Source organism: Mytilus californianus, unplaced genomic scaffold, assembly GCF_021869535.1.
Source record: "Mytilus californianus isolate M0D057914Y unplaced genomic scaffold, xbMytCali1.0.p SCAF_13, whole genome shotgun sequence".
Classification (NCBI taxonomy): domain Eukaryota; kingdom Metazoa; phylum Mollusca; class Bivalvia; order Mytilida; family Mytilidae; genus Mytilus; species Mytilus californianus.
In genome coordinates this window covers 41,728,539-41,751,165 of record NW_026262615.1, presented here as the reverse complement: position 1 = coordinate 41,751,165, position 22,627 = coordinate 41,728,539, and the positions used below count along the sequence as shown (strand labels likewise).

Genomic DNA, 22,627 nt, shown 5'->3' with positions numbered 1-22,627 from the left:
ATGTTTTTCATCTCACCATTTTATTTCAAAACGTGGCGATTCTATATTTTTAAGAATGCACAAAGTAAACAAATTTGACGGTAATATTAAAAGTATGATTTGTGCAACAAAGGATGATTTATTGTTGGTATCTTAGCGGCAAGTGGCAAATAGTTCATGCATGTTGAGGTCGAGAATAGATTAACAATACATGGTGATGATACAATGGGTAGGTTCTGTAATAATGGTCAACTGGGATGCAAGTCGGGGAAATTTTGACTGACACTGGAAAATGAGGGTACATTGGATAGGGACAGAAATTTTGCCTTGCAACAGCCCACCTTAGGAACCCTCAATGAGTTGTTGTAGGGGTTCTAAACTTTCAGAGAGCATGATATTTTCTCTCCACAAGGCATCAAAATAACGTCCCATTCTATCCAGATGAGGCTACGTATTTATACATCCTGCACATCTAAACGGACACCCCTTTGGCAAGTTTTTAAGTGAGTTAGAATTTACTGCTTGTCTCATTACAAAAAAAAAAAAAGAATGAATTATTTTTTTCACTTTACTATTTGTTATATCAGATAAGCGGAAATGTTCAAAAAGGGTAATCAACGCCCACGTCAAAATCTAACTATCAAAGTCATGGCAAAGTACATATAAAAAAGGACATCAAGACAAACAAACAATAGTCCACAAAACACAACATTGAGAAAACTAAAGACTGAGGAAGACAAACCCCACAAAAAAGGGGGTGGTAGGGGGTGGATATTATTCACTGTGATGTCAAGAATGGAAGCGACAATAAAATTTAAAGTGTTTATGGATGAATGAGGATTGGCCCGCTCATCCAAGTTGTATGAACTCGTATTTTGAGAGACTTTCATCGTCTGGTCTGCTTTTACAACTGGAAATTAATTGTGATGATGCTTAACAACCAGAGAAAACCTGGTGAATGACTATTGGCTTGCTCACCACTGTTGTATGAACTTTTATGTGAAAAGGTATTTATCAGCTTACCTGCTTTCACGACAATTATTTTTTATTGAAGTTTAACAACTCCTAGGGTATTTCACTTGGATAAAGAAAAGAGAAAAATTTGGTTTTATTATACTAAATATTATTGTTATATACATATATGCACATTCATGGATCTACAATCTGTCAATACCTGTATCGTGGCATTGCACAAGGTCATGTTTTTCTTTGACTGTTAATGACATCTTTACACTAAATCCATTGGATGTTGAATGTGTACTGATTGATAATTTAGTCTTAGATGCATAATTTTTTTTGTTAGTTGTTATTGGCTTTGAACTAGCTGTCAGTAACTGCGATTACTCTCAGATCTGTACTGAGTGTCTTTTTGTTGTTGGGATGTACAAGTACCCGGCCACATCCACTCTGTTTTTGTTAGATGTATTTCTATTTGTATCCATCTGATGAGTTGAGCCTTTTTCAACTGATTTTTATAGTTCGATCTTATGTTGTACTGTTACACCACTGTCCCAGGTTAGGGGGAGGGTTGGGATCCCGCTAACATGTTTAAACCCGCCACATTCTGTATGTATGTGCCTGTCCCAAGTCAGGAGCCTGTAATTCAGTGGTTGTTGTTTGTTGCTGTGTTACATGTTTGTTTTTCGTTCATTTTTTTGTACATTAATTAGGCCGTTAGTTTTCTCGTTTGAATTGTTTTACATTTGTCCTTTTGGGGCCTATTATAGCTGATTATGCGATATGGGCTTTGCTCATTATTGAAGGCCATATAGTGACCTATAGTTGTTAATTTCTGTGTCATTCATGTCATTTGGTCTCTTGTGAATAGTTGTCTCATTGGCAATCATACCACATCTTCTTTTTTATATTTAAAGAATGTTGGTTACTTAAATTATCTCCTTTACTGTTGCTTATATAGGCATTGATAGATAAGACAATTGGGTTTCGATTCGTTGTTTGTTTGTCACTGGAATTTTATTTTGATTTTGGATGATCTGAAGCTTGAAATTTTCCTGTGTAATGTCAATAAATGTATGTTTCTCTCCTTAAATATTTTTGTTGTTGGATTATTGTTTCATTGAAGCTAACCACACATTTAATATTTAAACTTCTTTTCCCCATTTTAAATGTGTTCTTGTAATTATCTTTATGATTCAACACTGCCAATATTTTTCAAGCGATGTCAGTAGAAAATAAAGAGAGGGTGGGCTTAAAATACTGATATTGTTGGATCGTAAATATATATACCAGTATTTAAAAAAAAAAAAAATTCATATATATATCACTAAAATTCAAGCGACTGTGGTGCAACTATCAGGTTCACACTGTGTACAAAGTATTTGCAAACTTGTCACAGGTCAGTGCTTGGGTTGTGAGTGAAGCCATAAAATAGTTATCAGTGATCATAAAGTTATGAACTCCTAATTAAAACACAAAAGAATAATGTAACAAGTGTCAGTCAAGGGTCTAACTTAAATAAGTTATTAGAGAAAAATAACATACATTTGTTATTGAGGGCTAAAAAAAAAAAATATACATCACGGTAAGACCGATACCATCACGGTCAAAATTATACACCGCGGTCCTTTAAGGGCCTAGGGAGAACACTGGTCTCAAAACTGAAATCTTAGGTGTTATACATGTATCTTTTATTTTCTTAAATTATGTAATAAATTAAATTATAATGTCCAGATAATGCATCAAGTTTTCTGAAGATTCTGTTAATGTTTAGTATGTTTAGGTCATTGTTCTTGAGGCAAAAATATTTTATGTAAACAAGAAAAAATGGAGCCATGACATGAGGTCCACTTGCAAATGTTCTGTTCAGAAGGGATTTATATGTACATGTATATTGCAATAAATTATTCAGAAGGAGTCACATTCAGTTAAAATGCTAATTTTAATTTGGTGAATCAGTTGATCAAAATTTCTCCCAACCTGCTTAACCTATATACATTTTTGTAAATGTATAACCCTACAGACAGTCAGGGGTTATATTCAAATTCACAGATCAAATGACAACCATGAATAAAGACAACAATTTATTTAGATATAGTTGCTACATTATTCATGTTATTTAAAATTATCAAAGACAATTGAAATTTCTTTTCTGCAACAGCAATATTTTAATTGCTTAACATCCACATAAAATGGGGTTCCTTTTTTCTTTCAAAAACTATGAAAAAATAACAAGGATTTTATAAGATTTTCAAATATGGCTTTTTAAACTATATATGTTATAAAATTTAGAAAAGAAAAGTAGGGGTTAGCGGGCAAAAGTTTTAATGGCACTAGATGGATAAAGCCAGAGGATTCCGAATATCTGGCAAATGATAATGAATCCACAGTATGTGTTTTTGAGTGTTGTTTAGTCTTGTGCTTTGAGTACTGATTTCCTGACCATTTTATTTAAGGATTGAATAATACACAAATGTACAAGTAATCAATATATGAATGATCTATATATAGATATTTATATACACATGATACATACGTGTACATAAAAAGAAGATGTGATATGATTGCCAATGAGCATAATGAGACAACTATCCACCAGAGACCACTTGAAGTAGATGGGTCACTGTACGACCTTCAAAAATCCATAGCCCATAGTAAGCTAGAAAAGACCCTGAAAGGACAAATGTAAAACAATTCTAACCAGAAAACTAACGGCCTGATTTATGTACAAAACAATCAATGGAAATTAAAACAAATATGATATACAGCAACAAATATGAATAAATGTTTAATTAATTATATTTCAGAATGGCTTACTACCAGATACCTGACCCAGAACAGCTGATTGAATGCCCCTATGACAAAGTTCACATGGTAGCTGCCAAGCGCATGCAGTATCATCTGATGAAATGTAGAAGGGTAAATTTTATAGTCAGGAGTCCTTGGTCCACTCATGTCGGCTAGAAGGCTAAATGTCTTCACTACCTTGGTCCACTCGTGTGGGTTAACAGGATAAATGTTATAATAGTCAGGGTAACTCAGGGGTCCTTTGTTCACTTGTGTTGGTTAAGGGTAAATGTTATCATAGTCTGGTATCTTGTTCGCTGGTGATCGTTACAGACACACATGGGATCACAGTCAGTTGTCCTTGGTCCAATGACCTTATTGGGCACAAACACATGGGACACAGGAAACAAATGAAATACAACATTTACAAAAAAAAATTCCAATTTAAGACTCAAAAACTTTCAAGTTGTACTTTATATTAAAGTGCCAGCTCTGCCATGTATGCATTTATAGTGATTGATTGTTTTATTCAGTTTATTAAATAACTTAATCAACAGTAATATTTCCATTGTACGACAAATCGATAAAGATCTACATTTCATATATGCATCAAAATAAAAATGTTGAACGACATATTGCATTCTTGGGTCTGTTTTCCTATATTATCAATACATTTGTACATTATGTATTAAAATCTGCAATACAAACATTAAATTTCCTATGATAATGTACATGTATGCATGTAACATTTGGTTGGTACATTGTATTGTTTATCCAAGACAAATATAAACATGTTCAAACCCTTGAATAAAAATTGAAAAATCAGTAAATAAAAATATTTAGTACTACATAACCTCGTAAAATGGATTTTTAAATGATTTATTTCTGTCTTTACTCAAAATGATATTGAGCTTAAAAAACTACCAACACACAAGGTGATTCAGTTTAAAAATATATCTTCCTGGTGTGGAGTGATTCAAGTACTATGAGACAGGATATTCATTGTTTTCAGGTCCTGGTTTACATGTTTCAAAGAGTCTTGATAAATGTGTTCTTAGAATATTACAAAAAAAGTTTAGAATAAATATTGGGCTAAATGTGAAATGTGTTCTTTGAATATTTTTTTAAGTTTAGCATTAATATTGGACTTGAATTAGTGGTATTACACCTTAAAGAATTTTTTCAATTAAAAATATGAGATACAGCATATTTGTTCTCATGTATGCCACAGTGATACAAGATAAGAAAAAAAAGATATAGGAATAACATGAATAAGCAGAATTATATTAGATTTATTAAGTATCCTGGCATAGAAATTAAAATAATGATTGAATACATGTACAATGTTTTTGTAGCATTACATTGTATGTTTAGGTTGCTGAAATATAAATATGCAAAGTGTCATCAGCATGAATAGGGTAAACTGTATTTAAAATAAAAAAAGTCTTTTAAATTTTCAATTTTGGATAGGACCCTTGTAGAAAAGAATAGCCCTGATGCTGTAAGAATGTTTTCTTAGAAATGGCCAAGAAAAATGTGAAAATTAAGAAAACACCTTTCTTCAGAAGTTTTTGTGATGTAAAAATTATATTGTTATTGCAAAAATGACAGCAGGATAGGTTTCACAAAAATAATACCTCACATTTGATACATGTATACAGTTTAGCATTATAGGCATGTAAAATTTCCTGAATTCACAATAATTATAATCGTGCATTTTTGTTTACTGTTCAACAATTACAACATTCAATGAATGCATATATTTCTGAATATACTTAATTTTTGGCTTACGTTGTTAGTGCTCTCATTAAGAATATTTTAGAGGATAGGGGATTGACTAAAGCCAGGCCTAGAAAAAACACTGAAATTTGTCATTTCTAGTTGTGTACTTTTAATTATTATTTTTTTAATTGCAGAATTTCACAGGGAGAGAATTTGCCACATGCCCTTTCAATGCCAGACATGAGATGCCCAAGCCTGAGTTAAGATATCACATAGCTAACTGTCCTGACAAGGCCATGCTGGAACCTATACTCAGTTATGGTTAGTGCATTACATAGATTTTGAATCTTGAATTGAAAGTTGATTAGTCATATGACAAGAGGAAATTGACAGTTTATACATGACATGCACTGAGAAACAAAATATGTTTAGTTAGGTTTTTGTTTTGCTAGATCAACCATAAAATCAGTATTGCGCATCTTTCTGAGACATGTAATATTTGTGTCGTCTTTTTTCATGATATCCAAGTGACAAGAATGAGAATTACAAAGATTTAATTGATGACCTAATAGAAGTTTTAACTATTTGGGGCTGGGATGAAAATTAGAAAACCACATGTTAGGAAGAGAAAGAAGTGACACATGATTAGAGATTATTCTTTACAATTTATTTGTGTTTGTGATTTTCAGAGCAGTCCAAGAACCAAGAGGATGGCAAGAATTTCAAAGGTTGTACAGATCTACCTAAGTATGATGACCAAAGTAGACCTGGTAGATCAGCTGAAAACTGGGATGAAGGTAAGAAAAACAATTACCACAGTAAAGGTCAACTCCATCTGCTGAAAACTGGGATGAAGGTAAGAAAAACAATTACCACAGTAAATGTTGATTGTTCTGCTGAAAGTGGGATAGTGGTATGATTGAATGTAAACCACAGTAGGCCAAGTAGATCTACTTAAAACTCAGTTGAAGCTGATGACATAGGTACATCTGAGTTGGGGTTTCTCTGTGACCAATATTTCAAGGTTCATTGACTAATTTAGGTTTACATCCAAAGAAATGTAGGTCAAATCAACGTGTTTAAGCAATGCTGACTTTTTTAAGATCAAAGACAAAAGATTAGGAATTCAAGACCTTAATATTTTAGCAAATGAATCGTTAATTGTAGGTTAAAAACAATATTGTTGTTAAAAATAGAATTTATTGGTACTAGGTATAAAGCAGGATAATAGCTTGGGGATCCCGCTTTTCTCTGTTTCTAAAGCTAGTCTACATAAATGTGTTATTCTGACAAAATATGTATACATTGTAAAATTTCAATTTTTAATACAACTAACATGACTAATATTGCAGTTTTGTTTTAATAGAAATACCAGATAATCCAAGAATAGGAGTAGACCCATCATACTTTGCTAGAATGGAATACAAAGATATGTCTGGGTAAGAATAGATGTAGTCCAGTATTTGATGAATGACACAGCTCTCTGGGCTGCAACATTATCCTATGAGATGAACACGATCTTTACATGTTATTTTAATATTAGAAAAGTTTTCAACATTGTCTGAATAATCTTTGACCATAAAATAAACAATGAATTCAGTTTGAAATTTTTACAAAATGTTAAATTGTATACCACCCCAAAACAGATCTATGTATTGCCAATTTTAACGAAATTTTGATACATGGTGACTTGTATCGTGGAGAATTATCTCCTATTCCAGTATGATTAAAATACAGATTTTGTGTACAAACTTTGCTTACAAGGATCTGAAAACGCTTCATTCTACTTTCTGTTTTAAAGAACTTTTAGGATCCGCTGGTTTTGACGGATTAATACACACCTTCATTTAAATGATGGCTGAAATTTCATTGGCTGATGTAATAATTACCAGAACAGAAAGTAAAACGGAGTGTAGTCAGATCCTTTCCAGCAAAGCATTAGACACAGGATCCGTATTTTATTCAGATTGTCTCCTATTCTGAAGTTATTGTCACTTGCAAAAGTTGGGATTTTACCCTTTTAACTAAGAAGAAGTTGATGAAATCCCTTTAAACTGACTGAATAATTTTGATGGCAAACCTGCCTTTTATTAGCTCACCGGGGCCCAAAGGGCCCCATGTGAGCTTATGCCATCCTTTGGCGTCCGTCGTCGTCGTCTGTCGTCGTAAACTATTTCAAAAATCTTCTCCTCTGAAACTACTGGGCCAAATACCATCAAACTTTAACTAAATGTTCCTTAGGGTATCTAGTTTATAAATTGTATCCGGAGTTTTGATCTATCGACAAACATGGCCGCCATGGCTAAAAATAGAACATAGGGGTCAAATGCAGTTTTTTGCTTATATCTCAAAAACTAAAGATTTTAAAGCAAATCTGACGTGGGGTAAAATTGTTCAATTGGTCAAGATCTATCAGCCCTGAAATTTTCAGACGAATCGAACAACTCATTGTTGGGTTGCTGCCACTAAATTGGTAGTTTTAAGGAAATTTTGCAGTTTTTTTTTATTATCTTGAATATTATTATAGATAGATATAAACTGTAAACAGCAATAATGTTCAGCAAAGTAAGATCTACAAAAAAGTTTTTATATGACCAAAATTGTCAATTGACCCCTTAAGGAGTTATTGCCCTTTAAATACAATTTTACACAATTTGTTCATCAAGTTTGCTAACATTTAAAAATCTTCTCCTCTGAAACTACTGGGCCAAATAGCTTCAAACTTCATCTTAATGTTCCTTAGGATATCAAGTTTATAAATTGTATCCAAAGTTTTAATCCATCGACAAACATGGCCGCCATGGCTAAAAATAGAACATAGGGGTCAAATGCAGTTTTTGGCTTATATCTCCAAAACTAAAGCTTTTAGAGCAAATCTGACATGGGTAAAAGTGTTTAATTGGTCAAGATCTATCAGCCCTGAAATTTTCAGACAAATCGAACAACCCATTGTTGGGTTGCTGCCACTAAATTGGTAGTTTTAAGGAAATTTTGCAGTTTTTTGTTATTATCTTGAATATTATTATAGATAGATATAAACTGTAAACAGCAATAATGTTCAGCAAAGTAAGATCTACAGAAAAGTTAAATGACCAAATTTGTCAATTGACCCCTTAAGGAGTTATTGCCCTTTAAAGACAATTTTACGCAATGTGTTCATCAAGTTTGCTAACATTTAAAAATCTTCTCTTCTGAAACTATTGTGCCTAATACTTCTTAACTTTGAATGAATGTTCCTTTAGGAATCTAGTTTATGAATTTTATCTGAAATTTTGATCCATCAACAAACATGGCCGCCATGGCTAAAAATAGAACATAGGGGTGAAATGCTGTTTTTGGCTTATATCTCAGGAACTAAAGCATTTAGAGCAAATCTGACATGGGGTAAATATGTTCAAAAGGTCAAGATCTATCAGCCCTGAAATTTTCAGACCCACCGAACAACCCATTGTTGGGTTGCTGCCACTAAATTTGTTTTTTAAGGAAATTTTTCAGTTTTTGGTTATAACTTGAATATTATTGAAGATAAAGATAAACTGTAAACAGCTAAAATGATCAGCAAAGTAAGATTTACAAAAAAGTTTATATGACCAAAATTGTCAATTGACCCCTTAAGGAGTTATTGCCCTTTTACGGACAATTTTACACAAGTTGTTTTATGTTTTTTAACTTCAAAAATCTTCTCAAATGAATCTAGTATAAATTTGGTATTTCATTTCTTCTACGTCAAGAAACAGACAGTATGGCTAAAATGGAACATATGGGTGAAAAGCAAAAATAATCATTGATGAAAGATTTAAGCAAAAAAAATAACAGGTGAGCGATTCAGGCTCTTGAGAGCCTCTTGTATTCACTGCTGTAAAACACAATATAACATTTTAAACCTCTCCTTAACAGTCTACATGAGAATACTGCATTCTTTATTTTGCAGTTGGTTAATATATATTGTAGGACTCTAAAGTGGGATGGTAATCTAAAGTGCGATGGTCACGCTAAAGTATGATGGTCTACGCCAAAGTGCGATGGTGTCAGACGCTAAAGTGCGATGGTTTTTTTTTTTTAAGTGCGATCAGATATCACGCTAAAGTGCAATGATATGACACGCTAAAGTCCGATGGTGTAACGGGAATGTGGTTCAGGCAATTGTTTTCGTTTGTTACTGAGTTCCTATTACATTTTCGTTTTAATGTTTTATTTATATATCAAGCCGTAGTCTTTCTCTTTTGAATTGTTTTACACTGGTCATTTTATAACCCTATATAGCTTGTTATGCGGCATGGGCCAAGGCTTTACGTTGACGGCCGTATGATTATTAGTTGCATACATGAACAACATTTGGGGTTGGATTGATAATTTATACTACATCTTCTTATTTTTATACGACCGCAAAAAAAATTTTGTGGTCGTATATTGGTATGACGTTGGCGTCGTCGTCGTCGTCCGAAGACACATTGGTTTTCGCACTCTAACTTTAGTTTAAGTGAATGGATCTCTATGAAATTTTACCATAAGGTTCAATACCTCAAAAGGAAGGTGGGGATTGATTTTGGGGGTTATGGTACCAACAGTTAAGGAATTAGGGGCCAAAAATAAGCATTTTTGTAACTTCCAGACATAACTTGTGTGTTAGTGTATGGATCTCTCTGACATTGTACTACAAGGTTCCATATCACAAAGGGAATGCTGGGATAGATTTTGGGGGTAATTGCCTCCAAATTTTAGGAGTTAGGGGCCAAAAAGGGGCAAAAAACAAGCATTTTTCTAGTTTCATGACAATAACTTGTGTGTAAGTGTATGGATCTCTGACATTGTTCCACAAGGTTCCATATCACAAAGGGAATGCTGGGATTGATTTCGGGGGTACTTGCCTCCAAATTTTAGGAATTAGGGGCCAAAAAGGGGCAAAAAACAAGCATTTTTCTAGTTTCATGACAATAACTTGTGTGTAAGTGTATGGATCTTTATGAAATTGTACTACAAGGTTCCATATCACAAAGGGAAAGCTGGAATTGATTTTGGGGGTAATTTCCCACAACGTTCAGGAATAAGGGGCCAAAAAGGGGCCAACAATAAGCATTTTTCTAGTTTCCAGACAATAACTTGTTCAAGTGTATGGATCTCTCTGAAATTGTACTGCAAGGTACCATACCACAAAGGAAAGGCTGGGATTGATTTTGGGGTTAAATCCCTAGAAATTTGAGGAATTAGGGGCCATAAAGGGGCAAAAAACAAGCATTTTTCTAGTTTCAGGACAATAACTTGTGTGCAAGTGTATGGATCTTTATGAAATTGTACTGCAAGGTTCCATATCACAAAGGGAAAGCTGGGTTTGAGTTTGGGGGTAATTGCCGTAAATGTTTAGGAATTTTGGGCCAAAAAGGGGCCAAAAAATAAGCATTTTTCTAGTTTCCAGACAATAACTTTTGTTCAAGTGTATTGATCTCTCTGAAATTGTACAGTAATCATACATGTGAACCTCCCGAAGGGAATACAATAATCCCGTTTTCAGGGGTCTCCTCCCGACCTCCCGTTGAAGACAAAAAAATCCTGTGTATGAAATATTTCATGAATGAAAAATTTCAGCCCAACATATCTGGTGTAACTGACATTACCTGAAGTTATATTTTACCTGTAAATCAATTAACATGATAATTATATGGCTTCACTTGTCACCTTGGGTGTCAAACATACTGGTAATCAACGATTTTTACATCAGGCTAACTGCCGTTGTGTAATAAAACTTTGTATATTTATAAATGAATGTTGGGTTACTTCCCTTGATTTATCCTGTTTTAAGTTACTTTCCTTTAAATAATGTAAATTTTTAAAAGAATATAAATAAAATATAAATTGAACAAATAATCATAAAAGGATGGTAATTAAATGATTTTAAATGTCTTAGGACAAATAAAAAAATAATAATTTGAAAATTATTTGAGGGTTCTATACTTCCTTTCAAGGCTTAAATTGAAATTTATATATTAACTATGACCCATGATTACAGTTTGAATGTGTTACTTATCATGCATTAAAAATCTACTTGCATAAAGATTAAAATAAAAGATCTACTTGCAGATAGATAAGCAAATATTCTGATTGCAATGAATAATGAAAAAAAAGATATGACCTAAAAAATTTAAAGAACATACTTAAAAAGAAGAATGTTAGATTGAACAAGTTGAAAGTTTAAAAAGATAGAGAAAATTTATAAGTACAAGGGTACTATAAACATAATACATTCGGATGGAAAGTTGAAGAAAGCACACTTTAACAGACAATTTCTACAGCACACGGTTACATTTACGACAGAATTTATGTCGATTAAAAACCTCCTGATCTGAGTCCTAATCTCCTGACCAAAATTTCCCAAACTCCTGATCTTAGTTTCACAGTCCATCATATGTACTGCAAGGTACCATACCACAAAGGGAAGGCTGGGATTGAGTTTGAGGTTGATGAATCATAAGGGGGTTCAAAAAATTTTGGGGGGAGGGGAATTTTTTTTCCTTTTTTTTCTTTGAAATTTTCCATTTTAAATTGGTTATTTCTGATTTATATATAAAAGCAAATAATAATGATATGGTTTGAATAGATAAATTAAAATTTTTTAAGTTCTTAGACCACATTCATTCTGTGTCAGAAACCTATGCTGTGTCAAATATTTAATTACAATCCAAATTCAGTGCTGTATCAAGCTTGAATGTTGTGTCCATACTTGCCCCAACTGTTCAGGGTTCGACCTCTGCGGTCGTATCAAGCTGCGCCCCAGCGAAGCATTTTATTATTTAAAGTACGATAATTGTCCAAAAAGTGTAATGGTTAAACTGCAGTATAGTTAGTATATCCGGAATTTAGTGGAAGTCGTTTTTTAATAAAAATAATATGTTGTGTAAGACAATGCTCCGCGTTAAAGGTCATACCTAGAGTTGCATACATCAATGACATTAGGTCGTGGATAGAGGGGGATAGAGAGTTGTCGTATTGCCAATCATATTTAATGATGATACTACACATCTGTTCGTCAGGTTGCTGTCTAGTTGAAGTATTTTCATTATTTAACAGAAATAACAAACCATATTGTAATTTTTTTTTTATAGAATTATTCAATTAGAAAGTAACTGTTTTGATTAAAGCTCTTTTTACAATTTTACAAATTAAGTTAACCTCTTCCAGCAACGACCAAAATAGTTCCAGATTGTGATCATTTGTTTCTCTCTTCTTTCTTTTCTTGTGTAATAAAAATCCTTAATCTGGACAAACAATCTCGTCATAATGCTGTCGAATGTTGCTAACGTCGATACTTTTGCGGAAAAACGCACTTTAGCGTGTTCAAATGAATAGCACAGACCATTGCAATTTAGCGTATCAAACCATCGCACTTTAGCGTAGGCCATCGCACTTTAGAGTGACCATCGCGTTTTAGCGTCCCCATCGCACTTTAGAGTCCTACATATATAAACAAGTCTAAATTGAAAACAACGTTCATACCTATGATTGCGTTGGATAAAAACCGCAATTTTTATACACAAACAACATTTTCCAAAAGACCAAAAAAGGGAAAGTATATTTTAACAAATCAAATTTGACTAACAGGTCGAACAACTGATGTTCTTAAACCCTGCTGACTGCCATTGATGATTGCCAAATAAATTGATCACGAGATGTAACATGGATCTTAATTATTAATTTAATATATATATATACTGTAATGATATTGAAAATAGTAATGTTATGTTAAGATAACCAAAAAATAGCATCTTTTTTAATCTTGATAAACCATTTCAATGGGTGAAAAGTGGTGCAAGTCATAGATTCTGTCAGCTTAAAACCTTGGAATGAATTGCGGAGTGCTATGTACATGTAATACCAGTACATGTAATATTCATATACATCTATTGTATTTTCCAGAATGAGTAGATCTGAGAAGAAATCTTGGAGGAATCAATGCCATCTACCTCCTGATCAGAGGAAGTAAGTTTGTTTATACTTTCAGAAACCTTGTCAAGGTTGGTCTTTGGTCATATCTTTGTTTTTTTATTGACAATGGAGGGTTCTGTGTTGGGTGTCAGAGCTTTGATGGTCTCTGTTTAATAGTTTTAACATATTGTATTGGCAACTGTCTTGTTGAAGATCATGTATTTAGTTTTTTGTGATGTTGCTGTCTCATTGACATTTAAACCACATCTTTTTTTGTTGTCAAGCATTTGACAAAAGACTTCAATAACTTTGTTAAAAGTCTTGGAATGTTACAAAACTTGGAATAGAAACTTCTTCATGATTAAGAAATAGCATCTGAAGAAAATTTTTGTTTTGGTTAGTTTTTCTTATATTAACTACTTTTTGCAGTTAAAATAATAACACTTTTACACTGACAGCAGAAATAACAGGTGACACAGGGTTCATTTAAATCCTTAGCATATTTTTCATATATATATTACCTATTGTTAAGTTGTATGCAGTCTCTATATAGGTATTATTATTATATTTAATGACAAGATTATGGAAGAGCTTAGCTAGAAGCCCTGTCAGATTCTATTTAAACATGGTGAAATTATTTTGAATAATTTTGTTTAGGTATCCACTACAGGAGAAACAAGAAGAGGAAGAGGATGGACAACTCCGCAAGCCACGCATTCAAGCCTCTAAATTTATGATAGCTCAACCTCCACCTCAACAATCACAGGTGTTATCATACAGTCTGGCTATGGCAGGCATTGGACGAGGTTGGTAGCCATGTTAACTGATTAATTTATTTGTATTTTAATAAAGTTTTCTACATAATTATTGTTAAGTTGTCATATTGACTCTGAAACAGGGCTTCCAAAAATTTTTTGAGCCAGCCGGACATTTCATATCTTATCCCGATTTTAAATCCATTTAGACTTAGTAAATTAGGCAACTATGATAATCAGTTGGCCATCATATATGATATAACCAATGATTGACATTAAAACGATGTTAAACTTTACTTTGATAAAAATTCGATGTTCTAACGTAAAGTGTTAAATTGAAAGTGCAGCATTCGAAGTGTGCAACATCAGCGTACTACTTCCGCTTTAGACTCTTTATTTGTGCAAAATAACGCTGTCAAAAGCTTTACTTTCGTTTTTAAAATCACATTTTCCTAATGCCGGATGTTGACTTGACAATGTTAAATCACAGATCAGAGACGGATACGTAATATCCGTGTAAGTTTATGATTGAGTTAAGTAGCCTTTTCAAGTTATTTCTTCAAGAAAATACTCGAAATGAACGTTTGATAAAGGTATCAATGATAATTTTAGCATTATTGAAGAATTAGGATGCATAATTAAATTTCCCACCAGCGGACAATAGACACATGCGCACACGTGTACTAGTTCAAACAAGGTGGTTCTGACAATTATTCATTTAAAACCTTTTCAAATTTTTCATCAAATCATATTTATTAACCAGTCAGGGATATAACTCTATAGGGTTATTACAGAAAAATAACATACATTTGTTATTGTGGACTAAAAAATCAAAGAACTGTGATAACTTATGTATGTTATATATTTCAAAGGGACAATATACATCATTAGTTTAGTTAAAATGTTTAAAAGTTCTATTGATATTACTTTTGTCTATATGTATACTTAACTATTGAAAGATATAACAGTTCATAGTTTGCCAATTTTGCATAGTACACCTATATGTTATTACAGAAAAAATATGCCTGTAATATCTAAAGGGTGTTATCACAGCTTCTCTATATCACTTCAAAGCATTTGCTCAGACATACATCATGCTTAATTACAATGTATTTTAATTTATTGTAAGAAATAATGACCAGAGCATGTACAGTCTTCACGATGAACTGCTAAATCTACAGGCCCGGAGCTCAATTTTTGAAAATTTTTAGTTAGATTCTGTTGGCTTATAGATATGATTTTTACAGGCCCGAGAGCAATATTACAAGCCTGGGCTGCCTGGGCTGCCACTCAGCGTGAAGACGACATGTAATGAGGTTCTGCGCAAGTTTCTCAGTAATTCCCAAGTGTCTTATATAATAAGTTAAATTCCTTTAATAACTGAGCCTTGTTATCACAGCTAAGTTTATCCCTTAATAGCCTCGTCTCATTGATTTACCATGGTTAATCAAAAATGTATTAATTTAATTAAAAAATTAGTTATCAAGGCTATGCATTTAGTTTCTGCGCAAAGTCTCAAGAGATCCCTAGAGGCCACTATAAATGAAATAATTTTACAAATAACAAACATATGTTATTACAGATTTAGAAAATTTAAGGAATAAAGAGTAGACAACTCATGAAAGTATCTGTAATAACACACGCAAGTTATTTTCTGTGATAACCCTATAGAGTTATATCTCTGACTGTTAACGTATTTCTTATAATTTCAATCTTTTAGACTAAATTAATTAGATGCAACCCGCTGAAATGTAAGAAAATAACTTTGAATACCCTTTAGCGTACCCCAGTATTTAACACGATGTACAGTGTTTTTAAATAAAATAATGAATATCATACATATACGAATTCATTTATAAATATTCTTATTTGAAGAATTATTTTAAAATCTAAGGAAACTTTTTTAAAACTGAATGGTCATATACAATAATATCTACAAAGTGTAATTAAATAGGATGTTGTTCCATACACGCTTACATGTTTGACCTCGTTTACCTGATCACGAGGTTCCATACACGCTTACATGTTTGACCTTGTTTACCTGATCACCTTTATGTTCATTGTTATGCATCATCAATTCTATTGATTAAGACAAGCTAAGGTCTCTCATCAAAGGTAATGACCTGTAATCAGTGAATGATTTATGGCTTCAATATTACTTATTGAAGGGATAATTATTTGACAGCTTGTTGTTTTTTAAATAAAAGAACAATTTTTTTTTCTACTTTTTATTGATGTACCAAGCCGTCATTTGTGTACCCAGAAGATTAGACTAACTGAGACACTTCAAAGTATGAAATATGCTGCATGTGTTTAATTAAACCCAAATATGACCGAAATATCTTTGTGAAATAGATTGCAGTCTTCACGATGAACTGCTAAATCTACAGGCCCGGAGCTCAATTTTTGAAAATTTTTAGTTAGATTCTGTTGGCTAGTAGATATGATTTTTACAGGCCCGAGAGCAATATTACAAGCCTGGGCTGCCTGGGCTGCCACTCAGCGTGAAGACTGAGATTGCCACAATTATAAACTATAATGCACAAACGAACATTTTTACCGATCAATAGTTGGTAAAAAAAAAGTGAAATGACCGTTTTATGAAAATGCCTTGAATAACAAAAAGTGGCAAACCTATGATATTTGACCGTTTGAGGCTGAGAGCAGCCAGACTTTTTATATAAATTTCGGTCAAGTCCGGAATATATGACTGTTTTGGAAGCCCTGCTCTGAAATGCTTACTATTAAATATCAGTGACAACAACATAAAATATCATTCATGTTCTTGACATGATTTGGACTTCAAGAAAAGTCTATGACTTGCTAAGAAAATTATTTTCAAAATTTTTTCTAGTCTTGGACTGAATTGCTAATTTTGACATTATTTTTGATATATTGGCACAAAAAAAACCAAATTTTCTATCTTGTTTAAAACAGAAGTGATAAATGCAAGCAAAACAACCTTTTAAAAAAAAGTTTATAGACAGTATTTAAGCAGTCTAAAAAATTCCATTTTAATCAGTGGAAAACTCCAGTTTGACCCAACATATGATAATGGGTTTTTCGACATTGCCTTACCCCTAATATTTGCCCCTCCCCCTTAAAAAATGATAATCTCAGGTATTTCCTGCGGCTGATATAAAGTAGAGTGTTTAAATGATGAGCAAACTCACTTACACCCTGTGAGTACCAAACATTTCTTTGATCAATAAATATATAGTTGTGCTGTGATATGAAAAGAACATGAAAGAACAATTTAAATGACCTGTCAAGTATTTTAGCCTTTTAAAATTTCTTGATTTTCACCAACAGGTGGAGTTGCAATGAATCAGGAAATACCACAGGCAGCAGGTAGAGCACAGAAAATGGCAGCAGTAGGTCGCGGCAGGGTAGAGAGCGTGCCTGCAGTAGGTCGTGGTATGGCCACATCTATGCCACCTGCTGGACGGGCTATGGGTAGAGCATCTGCTCTGAACTATGCTCCGACTATGAATGGCACAGCACAAGTTAATGGCATGATGAGTAACGTACCAAAATCAAAAATAGTACCACCAGGTTTGTTCAAAGTACAGTCAAAAGATACATCTGTATAAAGGCGACAAAGTTTTATTAGTTTAATTAGTACCAAACACTTTAGAACTGTCTCGGTGTTCTGGCTGTAGGGTTTTTAGTCTTGAAGTAGTAAGTTGGTTAGTTATATATCACAAAATTTGGTTGAACATGCTATAAATTGTCCTAAGGATGATTTACCAGATAGTTTTACAAAGAACATAATTTATATGACTTGAAAAGAGAATTCAAATGAATGACCAATTTTGCTGCATATTCTATTGTAAAGAAATTTTTATGAAAAAAGACAGGAGAATAAAGATGTTATTTGATCCATATTAAGACTAGAACATTTAAGATTAAATAAATGTCAGATTAGCTCAGTTATCATAACAATTTTCACTAAATTTACAAAATTTTGGAACCAAAAGTTTTGAAAGCCAAACGAATGAAACATTTGAGAGTATAAGATCCAAAAGGTCTATTTAAAAATAGAATAGTCAAAAGTCCTTTTAGTTTTACTTTGCCTTAGAGAGATGTTATCTTCATTTTATCACGATTTCATAATTTAATTTGACTGAAAAAATAAATAGTTAGTGAGATTTTATAAATTTCAAAGAAAGTAAGTTTTAATCGGAACTTTTTACTTTCTAAAATTTATTGCAGTGTTGTGTATTCTTGTTCCAATTTTAGTTTATATTATTTAGGGTTTAACGGCCAGTTTGCTGCTTCTGATAGAGATGAGGAAACGCAGTTGCCAGGACAGTTTGCTGATTTTGATGACAGAGAAGAAGATATTGTAAAGCTTGTTGGTGGAAATAAGGAAAATGAAAGTCCTCCTGCCCCTGCTAGAGCTCCAGCTGGAATTGGTAGAGGAGTGGGGTTGTTACCCCCTTCTGCTTTTAGTGTAGGACTTGGAAGAGGGGTGCTTCGAGGCAAGTGTGAACCGCTTTCAAAGTATGAAATAGTGTTAATAGGCAAGAGTTTTCTTCCGTTGCATTGACAGAAAGGGGCTCAAACAAAAGGGGAAAAAATACTCAAAATGTTCAGTTATGAGATTTGAATCTTCAAACAATAAGCAAATTTCACATACTGTAAATTCAGGAATTATTGCAAGATTTTTATTATTGTGAATAATGCAACTGAATTAGGATCGTAATAATAAGAACTTACATTTTGATATCTAATACATATGTCTTTTTGCAGATTAACTTGAAATGGCAATATGTAATCTTGCTTTTTTGTCCGTTCTTCAGAAAACACAATAATAAATGCATCCAATTATTCCTGAATTTACAGTATAGAATATAGCAAACTAATTAAAGTATGCCTTGAAATATGTTCCATAACTCCAGTAAGTTCTGTACATGTGTGTATACTTTTTGGCAACTTTCACTTTGTTGTTCAAGAATTATGGGGATTAACTTGTAAAATAAAATATACTGGTTTATCCTTGTTAAAATGTGTGTTGTATTGCAGATATGGAAGGAGCTCCTGCATCTCCGTCATTTGTTGTTGTTAAAGTACCATCAGATACTGGAGAGATAAGCAGAGGTAAGAAAATGTTTTAAGGGATAGTATTAATCTTTTATTGTAATTGTTTCCAATTAGGCTGGGAGTCTCGGTGGCCAAGTGGTCTAAGTAGTTCTACTACTGTAATCACTAGCCAGTCAACACTGAGGTTGTGAGTTCGAACCCAGCACGTGCGGGTGCACTTGACTCCAATCTTAATTGACTAGGATTGTCAGTTTTCCTTTCAAAGGTCACTGGTTTTCTCTGGGCACTCTGGCTTTCTCCGCCAATAAAAACTGGCAACCACGAAATAGGCCAATAGTGGCGCTTAAAAATGGCGTTAAATCAACAACAATCAATCAATCCATTTTGGCTGAATCAAATATATGTGTTAACACCTGCTGAAAAGAAATTGGGTCAATAGGTCAGCAAACCTTTTTTATTTGATTGGAAAACTCGAAAAAATAGTCTTATCTGTTTCCAGAAATTGCATTTACCTATATTTTCTGTTATCGCACCGCGGGTAAATTATCACGTTGTGATTGGTTTAACGCCGTCACGTGGTGACCCCCTATGGATCCGTAGGGGGTTAGTAAATTCCATAGTGGGTTCATGACGTCACGTCTCCTGTTAATGGTGACGTCATCTATTGATGTTTTTGTATTTCATTGTTTATTTTTCTACAAAACGCTGCAGAAAAAGTATCGCGTGCGATAAATTCGTTATACGGTTAACTACTGACCCCCTACGGACCATAGAGGGTGAATAAAATCCATAGGAGATTCGGCCTCCGGCCTCACCCCCTATGGATTTTACTAACCCTCTATGGATCCGTAGGGGGTCAGTAGCGAACCATATAACTTATATTAGTGACCATTTGTAGAAAATGCTTAACCAAAACTTATACATTTTATCCTGCAATTGGGTGTCTTATCATACATATACAGCCCAACAGATATCGCTAGGCTGTATCTGTACACTATACAGGTATCGCTTTAAAGCTCAGCCCACTGCCAGACTACGTTTGTGTATTGCTGTTGACGAGTCTTGTATGAACCTGCGCGACCTCAGAATGTGTATTACAGTCGCATTCCAATGACATATCGCTTGACCTTATGCGAACGATAGATTAATTTACATTCTGTTCGTCTTCAAGCATTTTTTAGAGCAATAAGAATTAAACCCATTTTCTGCTAATAGACAAACATGAACAGCAGGATTAACTCCATTTTCTACGGCACCAATCATTGATACACAAAATCAACCACGCAATAATGTCAATTTCAGCATGTTAAGTGAATGTCAAGTTCAGTTCAAAGTTCTGAAGCATAGGACAACTCATTCACTTTTGTTTCAAATTGGACAATGTTTTGTAATAATTTTTTCTCTTGAAATTAGTTGTTATTTTAGATTAGATAATTATTTACTTTAAGGGATGTATTATTGTTGACCATTTGAAATTCTTTTCTGCAAACCTGTCTTCAACTGAATGTGTGATTTAATATTACTGCGCTGGCCTCTAGGGATTTTAAATAGAAAATAAATGCAATAAATGTGAATTTTTCTGTCTTTGAAATCACAAACAATATACAGAATTAATTGCAGGATAAAGACAATAACAGTTTAGTGTCGTTAAATATCAGCTGTATTTGTACTTCGCTCAAAACGAGTAATATTTCGCTAAAGCTTGCATTACACATTGTTTTTCAGCCTCGTACAAATACAGCTGATATTTAAAGACGCTAATTAACAGTTATTGTCTATGTACTTTGGTCGGGTTGTTGGTCTCTTTAACACATTGCCCATATCCATTCTCAATTTTACATTCAGCAAACAGACTACGTGATAAAATTTAAGAGGAACATCTGCCATCTGGAAAAAATAACTTGTTTTCACTGATACTGGTTCCAATTAACACTCTCTCTGGTATTTAGTATAAGCTTGGCCTTAATAAACTCAAAATTGTTTGTTTTTTTCAAAGATTTAAAAAAAAAAGTTAGTATAAAATTGGAATTTCCATAGATATATTTGTGACTTATGATAATTTATAAATTTTACCAAAATTTGTCTCACCAACATAAAATTTGTTACACTTGTCAGACTGTCTGTCATATGGTTATATGCAGTAGTGAAATTGTTAAAAGACATTTGAATCATTTAAATAAAGTCTATAATTAAACAATATCAGATTGAATACTTTAATTATTAAATGATTTTTTTCTTCTTTCAGTTTCCCCTGTTCAAGAGGGGTCCATTAATGCAGTAAGTATACAGTAAAGAAGAAGCTCCCCCCCCCCTCCCCCCCCCCAAAAAAAAAAAAAATCAGCTCAGTTAAAAGAATTATTGTTGAGGATAAGGTTTATTGTTTAAACTTTCAAGTTGTTCAAATTTATACTTTGAAATGTCAAATAGGCTAGTTAGAATTAAAAAAAAATGGATTTCCCACCAATTACTGGATAGCAACATATTGTGGAGCTCTTTTGTATTGAAGGGTACAAAGGGAGATATTTGCTACATCATCCCCACTATACCAGTTTTATAACAAGCCAGTACTGATACATCAGGATTTTGAATTAAAGTGTCGTTACAAAGACGCATGGTGATGCAGTTGTGGTCTTCCAAGTTCATTAGCACCAAATCTGATTCTTTACAACAAACATTCCTTCAGGGTATGGAATTTCCTTACATTCACTCATTCCAACCATTCCTCTATTGTTTGAATTTGTACCATTCATCCTGTGTCCAAACTACAGCTTCTAAAGGTGCTAATGCAGCTTGATTTTGATCTTTAATTTCTTCCAAAAGTGAGCTTGGGTTGGAAGTTGTAAGCAACAAGACCCATCAGATTTTGCCCACTTTAGTTTTCCTTCACAAGTTGCAAATGCTAGGACAGGTAAAACCTGAAGTTGAACCTTAGTTGTGACCTCACAGATAATACTCAAATGGCTGCCTACATGTGAGACATTTAATTTCAAATTGATTATTACAAGATATTGATTTATTTGTTAACACATTCTTTAAAACAAATGTTGTTAAAAATATTTTTTTATAATGATTGTCTAGTAATCTGCAAATAAATTTATTTTGGTTTGATATCATTCACTTTCATAACTGCCACTGGATGTTAAGCAACCAAGAATCAATCAATTAAATTCACCTACTTTCATAAAGTAACTTTTAATTTTTTGACATAATGCAAGTGATACTGTGTGTTCATATATTTTCATTGTTATCAACTTTTTAGGATTGAGGAAAACATTGTATTTCCCTGGATAATTGTTTTTGATGAAGTTGAAGTCCAATCAACTTGAAACTTAGTACACATGTTCCCTATGATATGATCTTTCTAATTTTATTGCCAAATTAGAGTTTTGACCCCAATTTCATGGTCTACTGAACATAGAAAATGATAGTGTGAGTGGGGCATCAGTGTACTATGGACACATTCT

The 22,627-nt window shown here is 33.2% G+C and overlaps 1 protein-coding gene across 3 annotated transcripts in view; it reads left to right on the top strand.

The window, feature by feature from the left end:
- The window catches only part of LOC127723684 (uncharacterized), a 53,455-nt gene that overhangs the window by 25,654 nt on the left and 5,174 nt on the right, over positions 1-22,627 (top strand). For all 3 annotated transcript variants that reach the window (XM_052230426.1, XM_052230424.1, XM_052230425.1), the window contains 10 exons: positions 3,744-3,855; positions 5,640-5,766; positions 6,135-6,242; positions 6,812-6,884; positions 13,354-13,416; positions 14,020-14,168; positions 17,430-17,672; positions 18,374-18,601; positions 19,146-19,220; positions 21,409-21,440. In XM_052230426.1, coding sequence (XP_052086386.1) covers positions 3,745-3,855; positions 5,640-5,766; positions 6,135-6,242; positions 6,812-6,884; positions 13,354-13,416; positions 14,020-14,168; positions 17,430-17,672; positions 18,374-18,601; positions 19,146-19,220; positions 21,409-21,440 — 1,209 coding nt within the window. In that variant the 5' untranslated portion in view covers position 3,744. The remainder of the gene's footprint in view (positions 1-3,743; positions 3,856-5,639; positions 5,767-6,134; positions 6,243-6,811; positions 6,885-13,353; positions 13,417-14,019; positions 14,169-17,429; positions 17,673-18,373; positions 18,602-19,145; positions 19,221-21,408; positions 21,441-22,627) is intronic.